General features: G+C 43.4%; 1 protein-coding gene across 1 annotated transcript in view; it reads right to left on the reverse strand.

Moving 5' to 3' along the window:
* Window positions 1-21905, reverse strand: part of DOCK1 (dedicator of cytokinesis 1) — a 388933-nt gene that overhangs the window by 95473 nt on the left and 271555 nt on the right. The window contains exons 30-33 of the mRNA XM_044296110.1: window positions 14313-14391; window positions 8284-8384; window positions 6688-6746; window positions 419-567 (exon numbers count right to left, since the gene is read on the reverse strand). Of these exons, the coding sequence (XP_044152045.1) occupies window positions 419-567; window positions 6688-6746; window positions 8284-8384; window positions 14313-14391 (388 nt within the window). The remainder of the gene's footprint in view (window positions 1-418; window positions 568-6687; window positions 6747-8283; window positions 8385-14312; window positions 14392-21905) is intronic.

Below are 21905 nucleotides of genomic sequence, written 5' to 3' on the forward strand. Positions count from 1 at the left end.
CTGGCCTGAGGGAAACAGAGAGGAGGCTCAGGCGTTCCTGGAGCTGATCGGCGAGGTTCCTGGGTGTCAGACCTGCGCTGATCAGATGCTGATGATCTATCCAGAGGATAGGTCATCAGTAAAAAAGAACTGCAGACCCCTTTAATGTAAAGGCATATTGTCACTCTATATCATAAAAAGTTCTCCAATTTAGCAAAATACTTTATGCAGCAAATAAAATAATAAGTCTGCCCAATGTAATCTGAAGCCTGGCTGATCAGGTGGATCACTACCTCCCCTTTACTCATGGTACCCCAATAAACTGCACAAAGTGACAAACTCGCCTCTGCTACATGTGTATAGAAGTGGCTAACCTAACTGGCATAATGGATAAGATGAAATTAGATTTTACGTTCCTTTAGCTGGCAACTCTTCTTACCATCTGAAAACTCCTTGTGGAATGAAATTCACATTGCATCATGTCAAAGAAAATTGGGATGGTGGCTTTCCGTAGCTCTGTCTCAGGGATCAGCGTCATCTCCAGCATGGGCCCGACCATTTCAGGAATAAACTTGATTTTGTGTTGACCTTTGAAGACGAGGGAAGGAAAAAAAAAAAAGAGTGGATTTAAAGCAAGTGGTAGAATCAGAAGACGAAAGGCTGCGGAGCAGAGCAGACGTTCCCTCCCTCCTTCGGATATGTCCTTATGTAGAGTAGATAACCTTCAGCATTGCGTTATTATATAAGTAACAATTACCAGAAAACTGGTCAAGGGGGAATGGGAGCAGGACTTTTGGAAACCAGGCACGTTGTCAGGATTACATCAGGCAGGTGGTAGGGAAGATCCACCTTTAGTCCGAGCCACATTATATATTCCACCAGATTCATGTTATGACCAGTGAGAAATATTAATATGAAACTTGTTTGGAAACTTTTAATGCAGGCATTAAGGATCTAATTATCGAATCTCATATCTGCACCTGGATTTTGGGTATCTGTCCCCATATCTGATATTTTTAAACTTGCAGAATACAGAATTATTATAGACATAGGTTTATTTCCATCTGTCCATTTAGAAGACACGTATGCCCAGTCAATCCCAGTGAGTATGGGTGGGTCGGGAAAATAGCTGTCGGCCAGCTGACAGATAAAACATATGGCCACCTTTACAGGGGTTTTCTGGGATTACAATGGTATTTAACAGATCTGCTTATGTAGCTGCTTACCTCATGTACATCTTCCCTATGCTTTTTCTTTTCCGACTCCATTTTCACCATCTAAACCCATCCCTCTGGTTGGTTTCCATCCTGTATGTAGCACTTCCTGTTGCTGCATCCAACCAAACCCATGATGCACTTTTCCCTTCTCTGCCACACCTCCAGCCCCGCCCCTAACAATGCCCAGCTAGTTTATAGCTCCTCCTATCTAGCTAGTTACATAGACGCTCATGTGATCACAGCCCAGAACGGGAGATAGGAGCAGAAAAGGTAAAAGTAATACATTACAAAAGTACAGCAACGTTCATAAATTATTCATTATTTTACAGGATGTTGATGCAAACCAGAAAATCCCTTCTAGAGGTTGTCGAGCCAGATGAAAAGGCATTTGAGGCTTTTAAAACAGACTGTACTTGCCAATATGCTTTCAGTATCATAAGGCATTCAAACGTCTTTTAGTCTGGACGGAAAATCCCTTGGGCACACATCTTGCATAGCTCTCGGCTAACCCTTCTCCATTATGACTGATACACAAGCCGTCACAGAGTCAGCCCACTTTAAGAGAACCACTAGAGTCAAGTGCTAGTACAGAGAGGGGAGGAAGCTCCCTTTCAGTCTCCGCTATGGCGCTGAATGCACATTAGTAAGCACAATTACAGTTTCAAAAGGCATTAAAACCACTTGTTTGGCCAGGAGTTATCCAAATCTAGCAAACCCACCCACAATGCTCGGCATATAGAGAATACTTACCTGGTCTCCGACATCTGTATCCTTCCCGATTCCTCCACGGCTGTCGCTGCATCTACCCAGAGTGCAGATCACAACATCCATCGACTGGGGGGGTGCACCCAATAGCAGGCTGTGACGGTCAGGGGGAGCAGGTCCGTGGCACGGGCTGCTATTGGCTGGCCCTCCCCCTCGGTGATGGATGTTGTGATCTGCATGCTGAGGAGATGCAGCAACGGCCGTGGAGGGGAGGGTTCCAGAAGGACACAGGTAACTATTCTCTATATGAGGGGCCTGGCATTGAGGGTGGGCTTTCCAGGTTTGGATAACTCCTTTAAGTTGGTCATACATCTTAGCAGTCAGCCAAATGCTTCTCCGGCCAACCGCTATTCCTCCAGACCTCCCATACTGATGCACGAAGGGCTCGGCCAAGCGTCTATGTTTTGCTCTTAATAGGGAGAGAGGAATGAACCTATTTCTCCAATTCGAGCTCTGATCATTCTCTATTCTTGTCATCAGAAACCATGAGAAAACACAAAAAAGCCAGTGTGAAAACAGCCTGAAATTTACCGGGAAGGGCAGAATAGGTACCAATTATTTTATATACACAGCATATAATATATATAAAGTTAAGGGGCTCAAAGTTTTAAGTGGCCTGGATATAAGTTTAGGATGAATAATAAAAAAAAAAAATGTATTTCCCATTTATGAATAGGGAAAAGAAATAATAAAACGCACTGTTCCTGTAGCTGACGGAATGACTCTGGAAATGTTTAATGGTTTGCAGCGCACACTTGAAGGAGCTGTAAGACGCACTCCTTTTTCAGGCCTGTTATTTTCAATCCGGTCTGTGACAGTTTTCATGTATTATGTCTGAAAAATGTCAGAGTCACCGCTTCAGAAAACAAATGCTCCTGACACAGAGTTATTCATCAAACACAACATCAATGTCATGAAGTTTTCTGGAGGTTTTATTGCTCTTTTATAAAGATACCACAGACAACAAAAACTTTTTTCCTAGCCCTGGAAATGTCCTACTCCCTTACAAGCCAGCAATTTTCTTTTAAAGTAAGTAAACCTAATTGCAAGACAGGCTCCATTTGAGATCAGGGGATATCTACATTCTCCTACTGAAGCTGAACTAAGGGCTGCAACAGTATTGATTTCGTGGCTCCATATGTGCCAATCAGAAGCCAACAAGGAGTGAGCTCCACCCCCCAGGAGTCTAAAAGGGCATCTGTCAGCAGATTTGTCCCTATGACACTGGCTGACCTGTTACATGTGCGCTTGGCAGCTGAAGGCATCTGTGTTGGTCCCATGTTCTTCTGTGCCCGCATTGCTGAGTAAAAATGATGCTTCAATATATGCAAATGAGCCTCTAGGCGCCACCGGGGTGTTGCCGTTTCACCTAGAGAGTCTCCACTTTCTCTGCAACTGCTGCGCCCTCTGAATTTTGATTGACAGGACCAGACAGTGAAAACATCATCATGTCTGGCCCTGTCAAACTGCAGAGAGCGGGGCAGTTGCAGAGAGAGCAGAGCCTCTAGGTGTAATGGCAACGCCCCTGTTGCTCCTAGAGGTCATTTGCATACATTAAAACATCAATTTTCTCAGCAATGTGGGCACATAGGAACATGGGACCAACACAGATGCCTTCAGCTGCCAAGTGCACATGTAACAGGTCAGCCAGTGTCATAGGTGCAAATTGGCTGACAGATGCCCTTTAGGATCCTAGCTGCGAGGAAGTGTGTCATGTGACTCTCTCGCGCTAGTGAATTGCCTTGGATGAGAAAGTTAGGGGCAGTTTAGTAGGCACACTGTTAGATGTGGTATTTGTGGAGGTCATTATGGTTGCAGGTTTTCTACAAGGTTCAACCACCCCCTTTGAAAATTTAAATGATTGGAAACCGAGTGACGTCTAGAATCTTCCATAGAAATGATCATTTTATTTAGATAATTAGATGCAACAAAAAAAAAAACAACCTTTCTGCTGATTTTGTGAAGTTTATGACATTGGTTTGGCAGAAAAGCAGTGTCTTCCACAATTAAGGGTTCTCAGAAGAGAAGGAGTTGATGGGTAAGTGATTGCAAAGGAAATTATGGACAAGAACCCTTCTAGGAAAGTGCTTGACATTATACAACCAGGTGCTCATTATTCTATATGATTCAAGTTTGTACATCAGGCTTACTTGTGTAAAAAGTTACAGAATAACTAGGTAAGTCTCTGAAGGATCCTTATTAACCTTAGAAGTCATTGAAGAACTTCTGTTGTTAAAGGCTATGGGCACATTTGATGTAGAAAATAAGTAATTTTATATACCGGTAGGTTAGTTACACTAAGCTTCAGGCTACAATCTCCATTTATTCATTTTCAGATTCCCCGACATTCAGTTTATAACCTGCTCCCTGTTTCAAACTTTTTTCAGGTGCCTGTGTCCCTCCCAGTAATACAAGTTAGATCTGTGTGTCCAGGATGCTGCTGCCTTTCCCATACAAACTGGCTTGTGTGTGATTTCCTCCCTATATATATCTTCTGTGAGCTGCCCTCCTGGGATCTTCTCCAATTTCTCCACATATATCTGCTGTGTACAACCTCCTCCCTGCGGCTAACTCTAAGGCCTCATGCACATGAACCTTGTTTAGGTTCGCATTTTCGGAAGCTTGGATGCAGACCAACTCACTCCGTGTGCGGTCCGCATCCGTGCCTCCCCGATTTGTGGACCGCAAAACACGGTACACCATATGCATGAGGCCTAACACTGAGAGAAGGGTGAGAGCAAAGAGGGCTGTCAGAAACAGGTTTAAGTCATATTCAGCAGGACAGACCGCTAGGTGAAGGACTTACACACACTCTGTAGAAGCAAAATGTTAGGAGCGTTTGAATTAATGAAAGCTATTTAAAAAACTGCTTAATTTTGCATTTAGGACGACTTAAGTTTGCCAGTGAAATCCTTGGTGAAAATCAAAAACATAAATTGGCATGCTGTGCAATAATAATGCACTCCGCATGCCAATTTCTGCATGGATTTTTTTTCCTCGCTGTAAGGATGTGATTTATTAAAGGGGTAAACAAACTTCACCCTTCTAGGCAGGGGTGGGATTCAAATTTTTAACAACAGGTTCCCTACTCAGTGGTGGATACGCAGCGCGTCACGAGTCATGACACATATTTACATACACCATATATATGCAACACAGTCACGACATATTTACATACACCATATATACACTACACACAAATACACTATATATACACTACACACATACCACTCAACTTTTAAAAAGCCTTAGGCCCCCTCTTTGTTATTACTGTAATGGCCCCCTCTTTATTATTAATATAATGACCCCCTCTTTTTTATTAATATAATGACCCCCTCTTTTTTATTAATATAATGGCCCCCTCTTTATTATTAATATAATGGCCCCCTCTTTATTATTAATATAATGGCCCCCTCTTTGTTATTACTGTAACGGCCCCCTCTTTATTATTAATATAATGGCCCCCTCTTTATTATTAATATAATGGCCCCCTCTTTATTATTAATATAATGGCCCCCTCTTTATTATTAATATAATGGCCCCCACTTTAATAACAAAGAGGGGGCCATTACATTAATAACAAAGAGGGGGCCATTACATTAATAATAAAGAGGGGGCCATTATATTAATAATAAAGAGGGGGCCATTACATAGTGGAGTACCGCTTAAAAAAGCTGCTCTTACTCTGTGGGCAAAATAGATGTGTTTCCCTGTGTGTGGCCACCTTAAATATTGTCATCAACCCCATCCATAACTCTTGTTTGGCTAAAAGAATCTAAACATTGGGTCAGGATGAGGGGAAGGTGGAGTAGGCACCTGCTTAGGAGAAATAATTAATACTTACCTCTCTCTCCTTCACAGCTTGTGGCATCCTGGTACAGGCGGTCACCAATGCCTCGCTCACTGTGCCTTCCCGCGCCGCGTCATCGCGTCATCTCGCGAGATCCGCCGCAGGAGGTCACAGTGAGGTACGTGACTAAGTCCTGCGTCGCACCTCAACTGAAGCCGCTCCCCCGGCCCCTCCTCACTTCGCCTGCCCAGCTGCCCTGCACAGTGCGCGTCACACAGGGCCTCTCCTCTCGGCTTCCGCTCCGCCCCCACCCCTATAGCTACGCCACTGGTGCAGGCGCAGCTGCAGGACCGGGTCGGGATCCCTGCTTCTCACCGGTCCTGCGAACCGCCTGTAATTTTAACAAACGGTTCGGCAGAACCGGAGAGAACCGGCTGGATCCCATGCCTGCTTCTAGGGTGAAATCTTTGGTAAAAATCCACAACAAAAATGGACACCCTGCAGGTCAATTTATGTGCGGAAAAATTCTGCAGCCTGCAGAAATCTCATTCACAAGGCTGGCGTTGTAATCCACTGTGGATTTGCGGCATGCACATCTGCCTGCAAAATCCCAGCATCCCAAAATTCATAATGCAATGTTCTCTTGATATTTTTTTTTTAAAGAAAATTTAAATTCAGTGGAGTATGATATGCCATAAGAACAAACTGAATTGAAAGAATCACCCTGATCTGCTGCAGATTTTGTTGGGAGGTATGTGCCAACCTGCTTGCTGACATACTATCCCTTCATAACGGCATAGCTGCAGATTAAAAATAGGAGCGCATCCGTCTGCCATCGCTGAGAAGATTCCTATTTGGCACAGAAAATGTGTCATATTCTTAGAGATATCGGTTTTAGTTTTAAGGCATTAAATTTGAAGAGAATAAGTCACTTACCCAAATTATACCACATGTCCCTGATTTCAAAGCCGATCTGTCTTCTCATATCACCATACCTGAAGGAAGAGGAAAGTGTAATTTATGTATTTTTGTCATTGTTTCCAAATCTTGTGAATAAATATTAGCAATCGCGAGTGACAAAGGCAGCAGTGACTGAATGTGACAAGATATGACAATCTTTTCAGCGTGGTGATAGAAGGAGACTGCAATTTATTTCACTTGGAGACGAAGGGGGATACCAAGGAGAGAATTCTGGAGATAGAGAGAATTCTTTTAAATGCGACTAGCAAAAACATCTTTATCTCCAGTTCATAAGGGAATAAGATGCTCCAAGAATATAACCTGGAAGAGGACCACTGGTGATAATGGAGCCTCCAAAGTTATTTCAAGAGACTAAGAACTGCCATACAAATCAATAAAAATAAAACATCTAGTTTGGTTTGTTTGCTGGAACAGAACTGATCACAAGAACGGGGTCCACAGTCCCCGAAATGGAGTAAGGAACAAGCCTGAGCATTGCTGCTCTAATTCAATCTCTATGGGAATTCTGGAGAATTCTGAGGAACAAATTAACAAATTTACCTTTACTCCAGATTGACAACCCTAACTAAAACGCACTAAAATCTGCAGTTCCCTAATGGAACCACACACAAAGCTCTTGGTGCAATTTATTTTTTATTTTTTAGCCAAAACAGAGGGAAGACTTGGGGAAAATAAAGGAAAGACTTCTACTTCTCCTTCCCGTTAGATTCACTCAAACTGCATATGTGCTAACTCAATGTCCCAATCTTTGCTCTTAAATACTAAGGGGGACAAGCAGGGGAAAGATCAAGACCAGCTTGTAAAACGCTGCAACATCATCAGAGTAAAATGTGTCTTGCTACTACCACCTCTCATAAGGGCTTCAGCCAGGTGCCATATTGAGAACTGGTCGATGGGGGGGACATGCTCAATTGTCCATGAGTTTGACGAGTGTTACTTACTTTATACTGTATGTTACCTTTTGTGTATATCTTATATCATAGTTCAGTAAACCTTTTATACACCTAAGCTTTGTCAAGCCTATTTATTCCCGGATCTAAGAATTCACGGTTATATAAACACCAGTCTTGATAAATGTCCCGCTAAGTTTTACTTCATTTGTCCATTTAAATCCCTACTTTTTGCATTGTTTAAATCAACAGAGCTTTAAGCTTAAAAAAAAAAAGAAGCTATATAAACTGGACAAAAATCCCCATAAAAGGTAATACAGATAATGTTTTCTACAGCAGATGCAATTAACACGTCCCACGTAAGATATATCTTCAAATGTACCAGTCAGCTTTGTAGTGAGCAGACACCAAAATCTCTAGACACAGGTACAGATGGAAAATGGATTAGCATTTCATTCAAGCTGCAGGCAAATACAAAAGTGCCTCTCCATTCATCTTAAATAAAGAATATGCAGAAAAATCACAATGCATCTCTGTTCTCAGAGAAATTAAGTTCACTCGGCTTCTGTACTTCTAATACTGAAGAGCCAAAATGACGGCTTTGATGAAAGATGACTCGAGATTTTATACATTTATCTCATAGAAGTTATTTGTTACTTACTTGTTCAGGATTTTTGTTCTTTTGGCGCTTGAGAAATTTTCCAATTGTAGCGATTCTTGAGTTGAGAAAGCAACGGACAGGTGAAAATAGTTGTTCCACAGCTACAAACATATTAAAAGAATTAAAAGTGTTAATTGGTTAGACTTAACACTTTCTCTGCTGAATCATTTTTTCTGTACCCACTTAAATTGTCAAGAATCATTCGATCTTTTATGGAACGGCCTTTTACACCTTATATACCGTAGGTGTTTTTGAGCTATTAAGAAGCCCTTTACACAGGCCGAGAATCTTACAGATTATCTGGAGTTGTAAACGTACCGCGATTATCTGATGAATGAGTGAAACACTTGAACCAATCGTGCTGTGTAAACACAATCTGCTGTCGGCAAACGAGTCAGTATAGGGAAGAGTGATCGCATTAGCGATCGCTCCACCCCATACTCTGTAGGAGATTGCTGCATGAAAATGAAGCGGTCTCCTCCACCAGAAAATTGTTGGGCAGGACCGCTTTCTTCCGGATAATCTGCTGCTCTGTTGTCCTGTGTAAAGGGACCTTTAGTCATTTAGAGATAAGGGTTATTAGATGAGTGGCACAAAGTGAAAGTCAGAAGTTAACCCTTCATGACAAAGCTGTTGAATGTGTTTTTTAAGCCCAAAATGAGCAAAATCTAATCTTTAAAAAAATTGCCCTGAAGGTGTACAAAGCCTTTAAAATTGTACTATTCATTATACATTGCACGCTCACAACTAGAAGGAGCTGTAAAAGAGAAGATCCACCCTGTTGTACTAGTGCTAAGGACTCTCAGATATAGAAAATCCCCCTGATGCCACAATCCAAGGCTATATTCATGTCAGATTAAAGTTCATGGTGCATTTCTGCGGCAGAAATTCAATGCTGACCCTCGGATTTCAGCTCCAGATCTGCAGCCTGAATTGCAGAAACCAAAAAATTAAAAAATTTGCTCATTTTGAGCTTTCCACGTGGAATCTGCCCAAAATGAGCAGTATGTGTCTTGTCTCTGTGGCAGCCTTGTCTGCGGAAGATTTTTTTTCTGCACAGACCAAAAATACACAGAATTTTTGTTGTTGTATGCAAACAGCGTATCATATACCCTCTTTACATGCGGGTTGTCCGCTGATTTCATGTGCATTTCAGAACATGTGCAGATTTAGAACCACTGGGCAGTTCTTTGGGTTCTCCCCACAAAAAAATAAATAAAAAAGCAATGTAAGACCATGAACAGGTTAAACTGCAATATCGGTAACAATTCTAAATGCAGCATGCTCCACTGGATGGATGTACTGTATATCTGGTCGAGTTCTCCCCTAGAAACGTTGAACATCGTCGTTAACTAGGGACCAACAATGTAAAAATCTTGAGGACTCTGCTGCTTCCTCTGGGTAACAGATACTCCGAGGTTCACCAAAAAAACACCGTCATGAGCCAACCTGTCCTCTATGATAAATATATGACATGTGGCAAATCCTGTATTACCTGGCAAAGGGATCTTGACATTTAGATAGGGCAAATCCCAATGGCCGTCATGATCTGAATTGATCGCATTTGCTTTAATTTATGTTTCCATGCTAGGGCAGAAGAAGTCTGGAGTAGCATAGATTTGATTGACTAGCTGTAGTGAACATTTTGGTAACTCGCTGGCGGGTGAAGGGTTACTACACCATGCGCACAGCCGGCAGATAGAATATGGAATCTTTAGGCATCATTGGATTATTTTCTTTCAGGTCAGCACAAAATAAGAGAACACTGTTTACTGTATGAAACAGCTCCCCGAAGTGCAATGTGTTCTACTCTGTACCAAGCGAGCGAGGAGCAGCCGCTGTACGTCTGAAATCTTCCATCTGCCGCACATCCCCTTGTTTTAGGCAAGCTGTGCTCTCAGCAACCCTGCGCTACGCAACCTCCCCATATGTCTCGTTTGATAAGGCAATAAGGCAGCGGAGGGGCTCCACTATGGCATACCGGACGTCTGGAGAGGAACGAGAAACTCATTTCTGGAAGGATCTGCACGAACTGTAGAGATCTGAGTGTGGAACAGGATAACTGCCCGGAGTGAAGAGAACGATGTACAGGAGGGAAAATACTACCTAGATCCATACACCGTGTAATGTGGACTACTTACAGGAGCTCAAAAACGAGAGGTAACCAAAATAAATAAATAAATAAATATCTTACATCATGTAGGCATCCACTCTTACCTAAAGGACCAATATGTCATGAAAGAAATTCAATTCCTTGCAAAACCTGTAACCCTTTCTACCCCGAATGCTTTTCTGTGTTTCCATTTATTTTATTTTTTGCTCCCTGCCTTCCCGGAGCGATACAAAAATTCTAATGGGGAGGAACTGGGAAAAAAACCTATAACTCTGCCACAGTTTATGGGTCTGGTTTTTACAGGGTTGCCTATGCAATAAAACTGACCTGTTACCTTCATTCTCCGGGTCAGTACAATTACCGCGATACCACATTTGTATAATTTTTCGTGTGTTTTAATTACAACATTGGGGAAAAAACAAATTTTCTTTGTATCGCCATATTCTGACCCCCACAACTTTTTTACAGAGTTGTGTGAGGGCACATTTTTTGCGGAATGATCTGTACTTTCCATTGATACCATTTTGGGGTGTGTATGACTTTTGATCACTTTTGATTAAAATATTTTAAGAAGGCGATGACATTTTGTAACAAAGCGATAAAAAGAATGGCACATCTGCCTTTTTGATTTTTTTTTTCTTTTCATCACGCTGTTCAAGAAATTCTTTTTATATTTACAGGTGTACAGGCATTTTGGGAACTTGAACAAGCGCTCATCAGATGGATTAGAATTGAAGTCTATGAATTTCGCTTTGTCACAATTTCGCTGAATAATGGGACCGATTCTGCTGCAGGGAATGAACAATTTCCCAGATATTCGCTAGTTTTTTTAGCTCTCAGATGCCATGGTCAGATTTGAACACGACATCTGAGGGGTTAAATGTCTGCGATCGGTGTCATCACTTCGTTGGCTCTGGGTGTCTGCTGTTTAAAACATGCTACTGCGCTGGTTTGGAAGGGGTTAAACTGCAATTCTACAACACAACCACCGATTGGCTGCACATAGACATATAGGATAAACATCTCGTGACACAATATTGCAGAATCATGTAGTTTCCTTAAAAAGCTGTTCATCTCGTGCCACACATCTCCAGATATATTTGTAAGAAATACAGACTGTTATTAATTTTTACGAAAATATTGTATTGGTACCCTGGATGTATGTAAGGTTTTCAGCAACTTTGTTAATTAGTGTCCTCTCAAAGCCAGTATGAGCAGGTACTGTCTATCTGGACAAAGGAACATTAACATATCAAAGGCAGCAAATAGTTGTCAATTGCCTAAGGAATGTGTGATAGTTGTCCTTTAGGTGGTACAGTGTCTAGTGGGGGAGGAAAATGCTGAACATTCCAGCTACTTCTATCAATCTTACCAGAGTTAACCAGAAAGTGCTAGAAAATCATAGGGAGCAACCGATCAGATGTGTCCAGGCCATGTTCTAGAGCAGGCATGCTCAACCTGCGGCCCTCCAGCTGTTGTAAAACTACAACTCCCACAATGCCCTGCTGTAGGCTGATAGCTGTAAGGGCATGCTGGGAGTTGTAGTTTTGCAACAGCTTGAGGGCCGCTGGTTGAGCATCTAGAAGATTCTAGAACTGGCTGTTAATCAAATAAAAGGCCAGAGAGTGAGACCCAAAGAAGGACGGGGACTGGAGAGCAAGGAAGGACGGGGACTGGAGAGCAAGGAAGGACGGGGACTGGAGAGCAAGGAAGGACGGGGACTGGAGAGCAAGGAAGGACGGGGACTGGAGAGCAAGGAAGGACGGGGACTGGAGAGCAAGGAAGGACGGGGACTGGAGAGCAAGGAAGGACGGGGACTGGAGAGCAAGGAAGGACGGGGACTGGAGAGCAAGGAAGGACGGGGACTGGAGAGCAAGGAAGGACGGGGACTGGAGAGCAAGGAAGGACGGGGACTGGAGAGCAAGGAAGGACGGGGACTGGAGAGCAAGGAAGGACGGGGACTGGAGAGCAAGGAAGGACGGGGACTGGAGAGCAAGGAAGGACGGGGACTGGAGAGCAAGGAAGGACGGGGACTGGAGAGCAAGGAAGGACGGGGACTGGAGAGCAAGGAAGGACGGGGACTGGAGAGCAAGGAAGGACGGGGACTGGAGAGCAAGGAAGGACGGGGACTGGAGAGCAAGGAAGGACGGGGACTGGAGAGCAAGGAAGGACGGGGACTGGAGAGCAAGGAAGGACGGGGACTGGAGAGCAAGGAAGGACGGGGACTGGAGAGCAAGGAAGGACGGGGACTGGAGAGCAAGGAAGGACGGGGACTGGAGAGCAAGGAAGGACGGGGACTGGAGAGCAAGGAAGGACAGGGACTGGAGAGCAAGGAAGGACGGGGACTGGAGAGCAAGGAAGGACGGGGACTGGAGAGCAAGGAAGGACGGGGACTGGAGAGCAAGGAAGGACGGGGACTGGAGAGCAAGGAAGGAAGAGAGAAGAAAAGAAGAAAGCACAAAGAAGGAGGACATAGAAACTGGAAGGGGTAGAAGAAGGACGGATTGAGAGACCTAGACTGGTAATTACTGTAGAGTAAGGCTACTTTCACACTGCCGGCAGGACGGATCCGACAGGCTGTTCACCCTGTCAGATCCGTCCTTCCGCTATTTCGCCGCTCCGTCTCTATTGATGGGGGCGGAGCTCCGGCGCAGTACGGCAGTGCACGGCGAAAAGCCGCCGGACTAAAAGTCCTACATGTCCGACTTTTTAGTCCGGCGGCCTCTGACTGTGAACTGCAGTACTGCGCCGGAGCTCAGCCCCGTCCCTATTATAGTCAATGGAGACGGAGCGGCGGCACGGGGAAATAGCGGAAGGACGGATCCGACAGGGTGAACAGCCTGTCGGATCCGTCCTGCCGCAAGTGTGAAAGTACCCTAAGAGTGATTTCGTTGTTTAGTTAGCAAATGGTCTTGGGGGTATCTTTATTGTGTAGAAGTCTCTCTGTATGTGATATATATTTATTTTTGTTCCTTTATAAGTCCATATTTACTCATCAATAATAATTGTAATTACAACCTTTCCTCACTGTACAATATACATTTTATTTCACTTGTTTCTCATTTATTACACCCAACTTAAAGAATCAGACCCAGTAAGAGGGTACAATATATAATATATATTTAGATATATAATAATTTCTTACATATTGAACGAAGAGGGAAGATAAGAAAGAAACATCTGTACTGTCCAAAGAAGAACAATTACTGCTCTAGAGCAGGATTACCCATTAAGTGCCATCTCATAGCAAGCAGGGAGGCATACAGTACAGGTGACGTTTCAGCCATAGAACAGTAAGCCTACCACCAGATCTGCAAATGAAATCTTTCAATACTGACGCTATACAAGCTCCTGATTCTTGTGCAAGATCAGCGGATAAAAACGTACAAAAAAAATAAATCCTGTTTTATCACATTTTTTCTGCACACCAATTACAACAAATAAAATCAAGTTTTCAGGTGACTTCCCAAGGTCTGTAGGCGGGGAACAGCTTGGACGGCTTGTAGTGGGAACAGGAGGCTTCATCTACCAAACCGGAGAATACAGAGGGTACAGCAGGCCCCAGAGTAAAGTAAAAAACTAAACATGCAGGACAGGAGCAACCATGGAGTCCTCCTCTCTTAGAACTGTCTGTGATGCAGGTAGCCCTGTTTCCTTACCTTTCCTCTTGACTTGAGATATCCAGAGATAAACTGTGTGTGGGACTTTAGAAACATAAAATGTTTAGTCTACTCTATGAAGCCCGACAGAGCAAAGCAAAAGTTTTTCCTTTTTTTTCAAAGCGGGTCATCTCGTGCCTCTCACCTTGGGATCTCTTGACCCAAGAGGAAAGATACGAAAGGACACATCTGTAGAAATCCTCAGTCGCCGCTAACTGAACTGCAGAGATGTTCCAAGGATAAAAATAATCCCTTACCTGAAGCTCAAAGTTTGCTTGGTCCAAAAACTTTTTGTTCAGCATGTCCGCATACTGATTAATAGCCCGCAAGAATACCCTGCAAAATGGAAGAAAAGGACATGGGTTACTGACAAGTGCCATTGTAACGTTCACGACAATTGCCCTACACCAGAAATCTATGATATACGTTGGATCTGCAGTTCTTCACACCATCTCCTTCATTATCAGTCATGGCAGCAGAGCCGCTCCTGCATTGTAATGATATCAGCACTGTATATAGCAGCTCGTCTCTGGCCATGGTAATAGTGGCTGAAGAATATAATCAATAGCCATAATTACTTCAGTCCAAGGACTGAAATAATGGAAGAGATAACTGCTATCTGGAAGGTAGGAGCCAATTAGCCTGCTTAATTACCAAAAAATTGTAGATGTAAGACTGCAAGTGATTATACTGTAGCTTCTATTGTATGCGCTCTTAGTGTAACAGTGATGTTAATATCTAAAGCCTGGAAACTCACCCCTTTGGGACCTTAGGGGATAACCAAGACATCATTTTAGGGAAGGTAAAGGGGTTGTTCAGAATTTAAATACCGATGACCTATCTGATTGGTAGATCAACGGTGGTGATCAGGTGAGCAGGGTAGCCCCATGATGTCACCTCCATTGGTCACATGGCCTTTGTGATGCTCAGTCCCATTCAAGTGAAGGGCATTGAGCTGCAATACCAAGCACAGCCACTATACAATGTATGGCGCTGTGCTTAGAATAGTATGGGGAGGGTACAGCACACGTCTGACAGATGATAGGCAGGAGTCGTGGTGAACACTGATTCACTAGAGGAAATATTGGTGTCCGTGTACCTTCTAAAGCTGTCGGCTGAATGTTTGTTCTGCTGACCGCTATTCTTCCTGACTCTCTTATACACATTATCATTCAGTTTGACGAAGCATGCATATGTTCTCAATGGGAAGAAGATACTGAGACGCTGTCATACACCACCGATCCGTTCTTTCCCGAACATCATCTTTCGGGAGAGAGTTAGGAGGACCAGTACACACACACAGGGGGTTTGGCCAAATTTTCTCTTTACGTACACCAGTGTCTCTACTAGAGTTGAGTGAAGTCTTTTTGTTCAAAACTTCGGAATACTACTGTGCGGAGGTTTATCGCCGTACAGTATTAGAATGTATGGGCTCCGATGAGCCGAAGTAAGTTATTCACAAAGTTGCGCGTGACTTCGTTGAATAACTTTGGTAGTTGATTTTTAAACGGGAAAAAAACTTGAAACTGAACTCGGCTTAAGGTTCCGTGGTACCAGTCGGAAACCTGACCGAAACAGATACAGAAACCTGATCACTTCTAAGAACACTTTTCCACTGCTCCAATGTCCAGTAAAGAACCTTCACCCCACTCCACGACTGGCATCGATGATCTGAGGCCTGTGTGCCGCTCCTCAATTATGGAACTGTTTGATAAAGCTATTGATGCTCAATTCTTGGCGCTCCCGAGGTACTTTTTAGGATAGATCTTTTCAGCCATCTGCTTCATTTTATGTACCGCAATGGGTGTGGCTAAAACTCCTGAACCACATAATTAAGGGGGGTGTCCACATTTTTTTTTATCCTATAGTGTATATTGGAAAACTGGACAATTCTGCTACATATAAAGTAACCATTTGTTGAACCTAGAGCGCCCTTTGAAGAATCAGAGAAATGATTATCATTCTTTGACCATTTTTTTGGCGAGACTCTTACAGCTAAATGTGAAATTGGACTCACTATTCTGATTGCTAAGTATCGATCTGTATTTTAACAAGCTTCATTATTTCAGTAAAGTCTAATTAACGCCATTAATCAAGAGGCTGCACTGGTATCTGTGTATATTGGTCTGTCACATTGTGTTGGGGACAATAATAGGCTAGCTGGATTAACAAGCTCTTCTGTGACTACGGAGCGCAGGATCACACTGACGGAATCGCTCCCGCACTGCCCGCAGGTGACTTCTCCGGATACTTTTACTAATCCCAGCAGCACTGACGGACACAACAGACTAACAGTCACTGACGGATGCTTAAGTGCTTGGAAAGAAACACATTGAAACCCTTCAATGCTGGTCAGGCTTGAGGGCATCTCTGTATCTGTACAGTGACAGACTCAATAGACTGTACCAGAAAATGTATATCCAGACGAGCTCCATTGTTCTTAGCATCCCTAGTCTTATATATACAGACTATAACAGAATTGTATTATGTTCATGTCCGGCGGTCGGTCATGTTGGGAGGTGTAGTCCTCTATGTATAGAGTAAAGTGGAATTGTATTATGGTCCAGTCATGTTGGGAGTTGTAGTGCTCTATGTATAGAGCATAATAGAATTGTATTATGGTCATGTCCAGTGGTTGCTCACGTTGAGAGGTGTAATCCTCTATCTAATGAAGAGTATAATGGTTATGTCCATGGTTGGTGGAGTGGAGTTTAGTGATAGAAACCCCATCCATTTCTGAAATTGCACAGGTCTAGTTATTCAAATATAGATTTAAGCTGGCCATATACATCAGATGTATGGGGGGGGGGGGGCCATCTAATAGGTATTGGGGTCTCCTGGCTCGCTCCCAACGGGCAGGGAAGGATTGACTGTTGGATCGCCACATACCAAATCCTTTTGTTCTTGAGAGATACTGTAATCCTCTGCCAGAGATGCCTGGGTAGCAGCCTTTCCACTCTCTATATTAAGAACACATGCATGCTCAGCCAAGCACAGCATTCATGTGTATGGAGATGACCGTCAGCCAAACAAGAGTCTGTCCGGCAGCTAATGCTACTTTCACACTGGCGTTTTGGTTTCCGTTTGCAAGATCCGTTCAGAGATCTCACAAGCGGTCCAAAACGGATCAGTTTTGCCCTTAATGCATTCTGACTGGATAAGGATCTGCTCAGAATGCATCAGTTTGGCTCCGTTCCGCTTTGGAGGTGGACACCAAAACACTGCTTGCAGCGTTTTGGTGTCCGTCTGACGAAACTGAGCCAAACAGATCCCTTCTGACACACAATGTTAGTCAATGGGGACTGATCCGTTTTCACTGACACAATAGAAAACGGATCCGTCCCCCATTGACTTTCAATGGTGTTCAAGGCGGATCCATTTTGGCTATGTTAAAGATAATACAAACGGATCCGTTCTGAACGGATGCATGCGGTTGTATTATCTGAACGGATGCGTTTGTGCAGATCCATGACGTGAGTGTAAGAGTAGCCTAATGAGTATGGCCAGCCTTAGATGCACAATAGGCAAAACAAGCATTTGTAGGGTTGGTTTAGTTAGCATCTAGTCATGTACATACCAGATGTAAAGCAAAATCCACAATTTTTTTTATTTTTTTTTGCTGCATCAGGGAAAAATATAATTGGCCCAACAGTAACTTCCATCACTTTAAAGCCTTACCTCGACACGAAGGCCATTTACATCAGGCTTTCTTCCCCCCTAGATGTTGCATTTAGCATATGATTCCAAATAAACCTTTCAAGGTAATAAACTTAAGAATTACATCTTCGCGAGGCGCAGTAATGGTTTATCGGTCTATTAGCTATAGCAGTAACGGGTATGGGAACTTTGTAGCTGAGTCAGACGTTTCTAGATAGTTTATTCAAGTTAAAAAGCACAGTAGATGTGGTGGAGACGGAAGCCGAGTGGCGAATAAGCCACGTAATATCTCCACAGCTATGTACGAGTTGTGACTGCATAAAGAACAGATGATCTGCATCTTTGAAGGTCCACAATTTTGCACTGATTAATTTCCTACTAAATACTGTGGAAATTCTCCGTTTATTTTTTTGATCAGAGATCCATACTGAACACAATTTTTCCTTCTGATTGCATGGATTTTTTTTCTATAAATAATTATGGGGTCTGCTATTATGGTAGTGAAAAGCAGCTCCAGAAATGCAACCACATGGATATACAATCAGAAAACTACCTAATGACTTCAAGTGTTGGGGGCATGCTCTTTGACCTGTCCAGAAGTCTTTATACAGGGAGTGTAACGGACAATAGGTGTGGACCATCTGTGCTAACCGGTTTTAACCCTTTAACCCCTGCACAGGGATCTGGTCTTTGTTGCAGCGCAGCCACCAGGCTGCTGCCTCCTAGAGTAGCCCCGATGTAGTCAGGAGCTGAGCCATGGGAGTCACTGGTGCAGAACACCAAAGGATCAGGCTATACTTAGTCAGGAAACAGGCCAAGGTCAGGGCAGGCAGCTCAGGATTAGCACGATGAACAGGCATGGGTCAGGTCAGGTGGCAGAGAATCAGAGTCCAAGAGACAGGCAAACAAAAGAAACTAGCTCTTTTACATGGTTAAGCAGACCTGAGAACCTGGTAAGATCTGTAGAGCTATTGCTCAGGAAACCACTAAACCACAGCCAGTTATAAATAGGAACTTCTGAATAACAATTAAACACAGCCATGCAGCAGCTCACAGAGCAGGAGACGATAACCCCTTGCAGTGTTGCAGACTAAGATTCAAAGAATACAAGTCAATACACACAGGGCACTGACAACCTAGATTGCTGCCACAGGGCTGGAACTACGACAGAAACAGAGTGAGTGGAGCAGCATCCATGCCCGCCCAGGAGAACAAGACAGCAGTGTACAGAGGCCACCAGTGTAACATGGAGCGAGAGATGGTGAGCTGTGATCATCACCTATTGTGTATGGTGCATCCTGTGTTACCTGCATATACTATTGGTATTTGGGCCCTATTAGACTGTTTGATTGTAGGGCCAATTATAGGGAATGAAAGTTCATAGAAACACTCATTACGATAACTGGCCTATATAAATTGACATGCTCATTTGTCAACTGATGGGGGAGGCCCGATTATCGGAAGCCAGTCTCCCTGTTATCAACAAAACTGAGCGTGGGAGGAACGACTGCGGTAGCGATCATTCCATTCATATTCAGATTACATCGGTGTAATTTATGACCACCCTGCAGCTCAGATATGAAGTGGCCAGGAAGGAAGCTGCTGCACATGCGTGCCTATGAACGCTCCGGCCACCAGAGAGGCCATTGTATTTTGGACCTCCGCTGCTCGATGGGAGGGCGATTTTAACCCCTGATTACGAGGAGTGAATAATACAATGGAAAAATTACTCAAACCAGCAAAGGAGGCAATATGGACAATCACAATACATTAGTAAGTGCCTTGTATAAACTTTTTCTACATGATAAATTCCATTTGATGAAGTGAGGCAACTTCTTTAATGCACTGTGCAGTTCCCACTTTGATTTACCTTCTTGGGGTATGTAGATATCCAAAATGTCCGATTCTTCTTTCCTCTAACATTGAATTAAATCTAATTTGCACGCCCAGCTATATGTTTAGTGACAAAACACTGGCTGGAATTTCAATAGAATAGGCTGGAAGACGACTACCGGACACCGCGAAGAGCCTCAGTGACTAATTAGGCAGGGGGCAACCACCCCACTTGTACCAGGGGCGCAGACAGTCTCATTAAACACTGACAGTTACTGACATATTTAGATGTGTTCTGTGAAGTGCACCTTTGATTGGCCTCATATTTCGATAATTTCTACATCTGTGGGGCGGACTATCATACGGATCACAAACATCATGGCAGGAAGTGTTAACTACAGGTTTAAGTTACGGAGCTATTAATACCCAGCAATCTTCCCACACTTGCTACTTAAAGCAAATCATTTCTCAAACACATAATCATAATCAGTGGGAGTCCTGATGCTCAGATGTACTGAGCACAACCCAGGGAATCTGGTGATTGAGGTAAGTGCCATATAAAATGCCTTTTATTGTTGATATGTCCCCTGACAGGTTCATTCTCTTGTCAATTACAGGAAACCAACGAGGATGAGAATTGTGGAGCCTGAAGAATAATGGGATGGATGCAGCGGCGTCATATTGTAGAGAGGGCATCTTCTCGCTCCGCACTGTAGCCCCCCAAAACTGTCTCCATATACAGATAGGCAGGAGCGGACAGGGAACCTAAAGTGGTCCTGGAAAAAAATAAAAAATAAAAGTGGTCCCACGTTGTAGGCGGGCCAACACAAAGAGGAATGTATAACAGAAGTAGGAGGTGCACCAATACCATAGTGCAGCACAAGATACCGCCCCTGCAGAACCAAATACAAAAGTGCAGCACAAAATACTGCCTCAGCAGAATTAACTATCACAGTACATCACATAACTGCTGCATCATCATCCTGAGGATGGAGATACAGTTTAATTCAAGAGGGCACCTGCGGCCACTGGCCAGGAGCATAAGTACCTTATGTTCCTAGCATTAAATAATGCTGAGTAGTGTTAAGTGAAGCGAGTCTCAGATACTTCTTCATCCGAAGTCGCTTCATTCAAAACTTCGGAATTATACTGTACGGAGATTCGTCTCTGTACAGTATTAGAATGTATGGCTACGATGAGCTAAAGTTAGTTATTCACAAAGCGTGCGCGACTTCGTTGAATAACTTTGGTACTTGATTTTTTGAAACTTGAAACTGAATTCTGCTTCAGTTCTGACTAGTACCTCGGAACCGAAGCTAAGTTCAGTTTCAAGTTTTAAAGTACTGAACTTTACACCTAGTACAACTATCGAAGTTACCGTATTCAACGAAGTCACACGTGGCTTCGTGGATAACTAACTTCGGCTCATGGGAGCCCATACATTCTAATACTGTACGGAGACAAATCTCGGTAAAGTATTATTCCGAAGTTTTGAACAACGTGACTTTGGAAGAAGCATCCAAAGCTTGCTTCACTCAACACTAGCTGAGTGCATTAGATTGTTATGTACCTGGCTAGCAGCTGTGAGGAGGGCTCGGACGGCCCCCTGGCAAATTTCCCTGTTGGGTCAATGGCCAGTCCGCCCCTGCAGATAGCCACAACTTACTACTACTTTTTATATTTTAGTCCTAAAAGTGCATCCCTTGCACTGTGTATTCCCAAGCTTCCCTTCTGCCGATGGGGAGGGACTTAAAACAAACCAGTGTGACACAGAGGCAGTCTGCTGTACAGCAAATAGAATATATAGTGGCCACTTAGATACACATTGCATGTAACGAAAGGATAAAGGGGGAACAGAATTCTGAATACGTAGGATGCGATTCTGTCTAGTTCTTGTCATGGCTTTGATATCATCAAGAAAGGATTTATTCTAAAATAAGAGGACAGAGAAGTGAACCATGACCCATTTTTTACATCATTTATTTTAATCCAAATGGAGTGAAAATCCTAACAGACCTCACATCAAGCCAATATCTAGCTGGCAGGCAGCTTGCTGTAGTAGTCATCCCCCCTGTTCTGTTCAATATGGGAAACCACCAAAGCTAAGCTCCAACTCATTAGCACAGACCCTACATTTTGGCAAGGCACCATAAGTATTACTAACCTCACCGATCCCCTGCTCTGGTTCCTTTTGCTCTCTACTTCTTGGTCCTGACTCAACACACAGGAAAAGGCTGTAAATAATCAATCACTGAATAAACGGAAACCACAAGACTGTGCTCGATCCACTGCTTGACAGATACCAGCTATGGGTTCTTATTCATTTCTCAATAGCATGTGTCCCCAACACAGTCTGACAC

The sequence above is a fragment of the Bufo gargarizans genome, chromosome 6, assembly GCF_014858855.1.
Source record: "Bufo gargarizans isolate SCDJY-AF-19 chromosome 6, ASM1485885v1, whole genome shotgun sequence".
Classification (NCBI taxonomy): domain Eukaryota; kingdom Metazoa; phylum Chordata; class Amphibia; order Anura; family Bufonidae; genus Bufo; species Bufo gargarizans.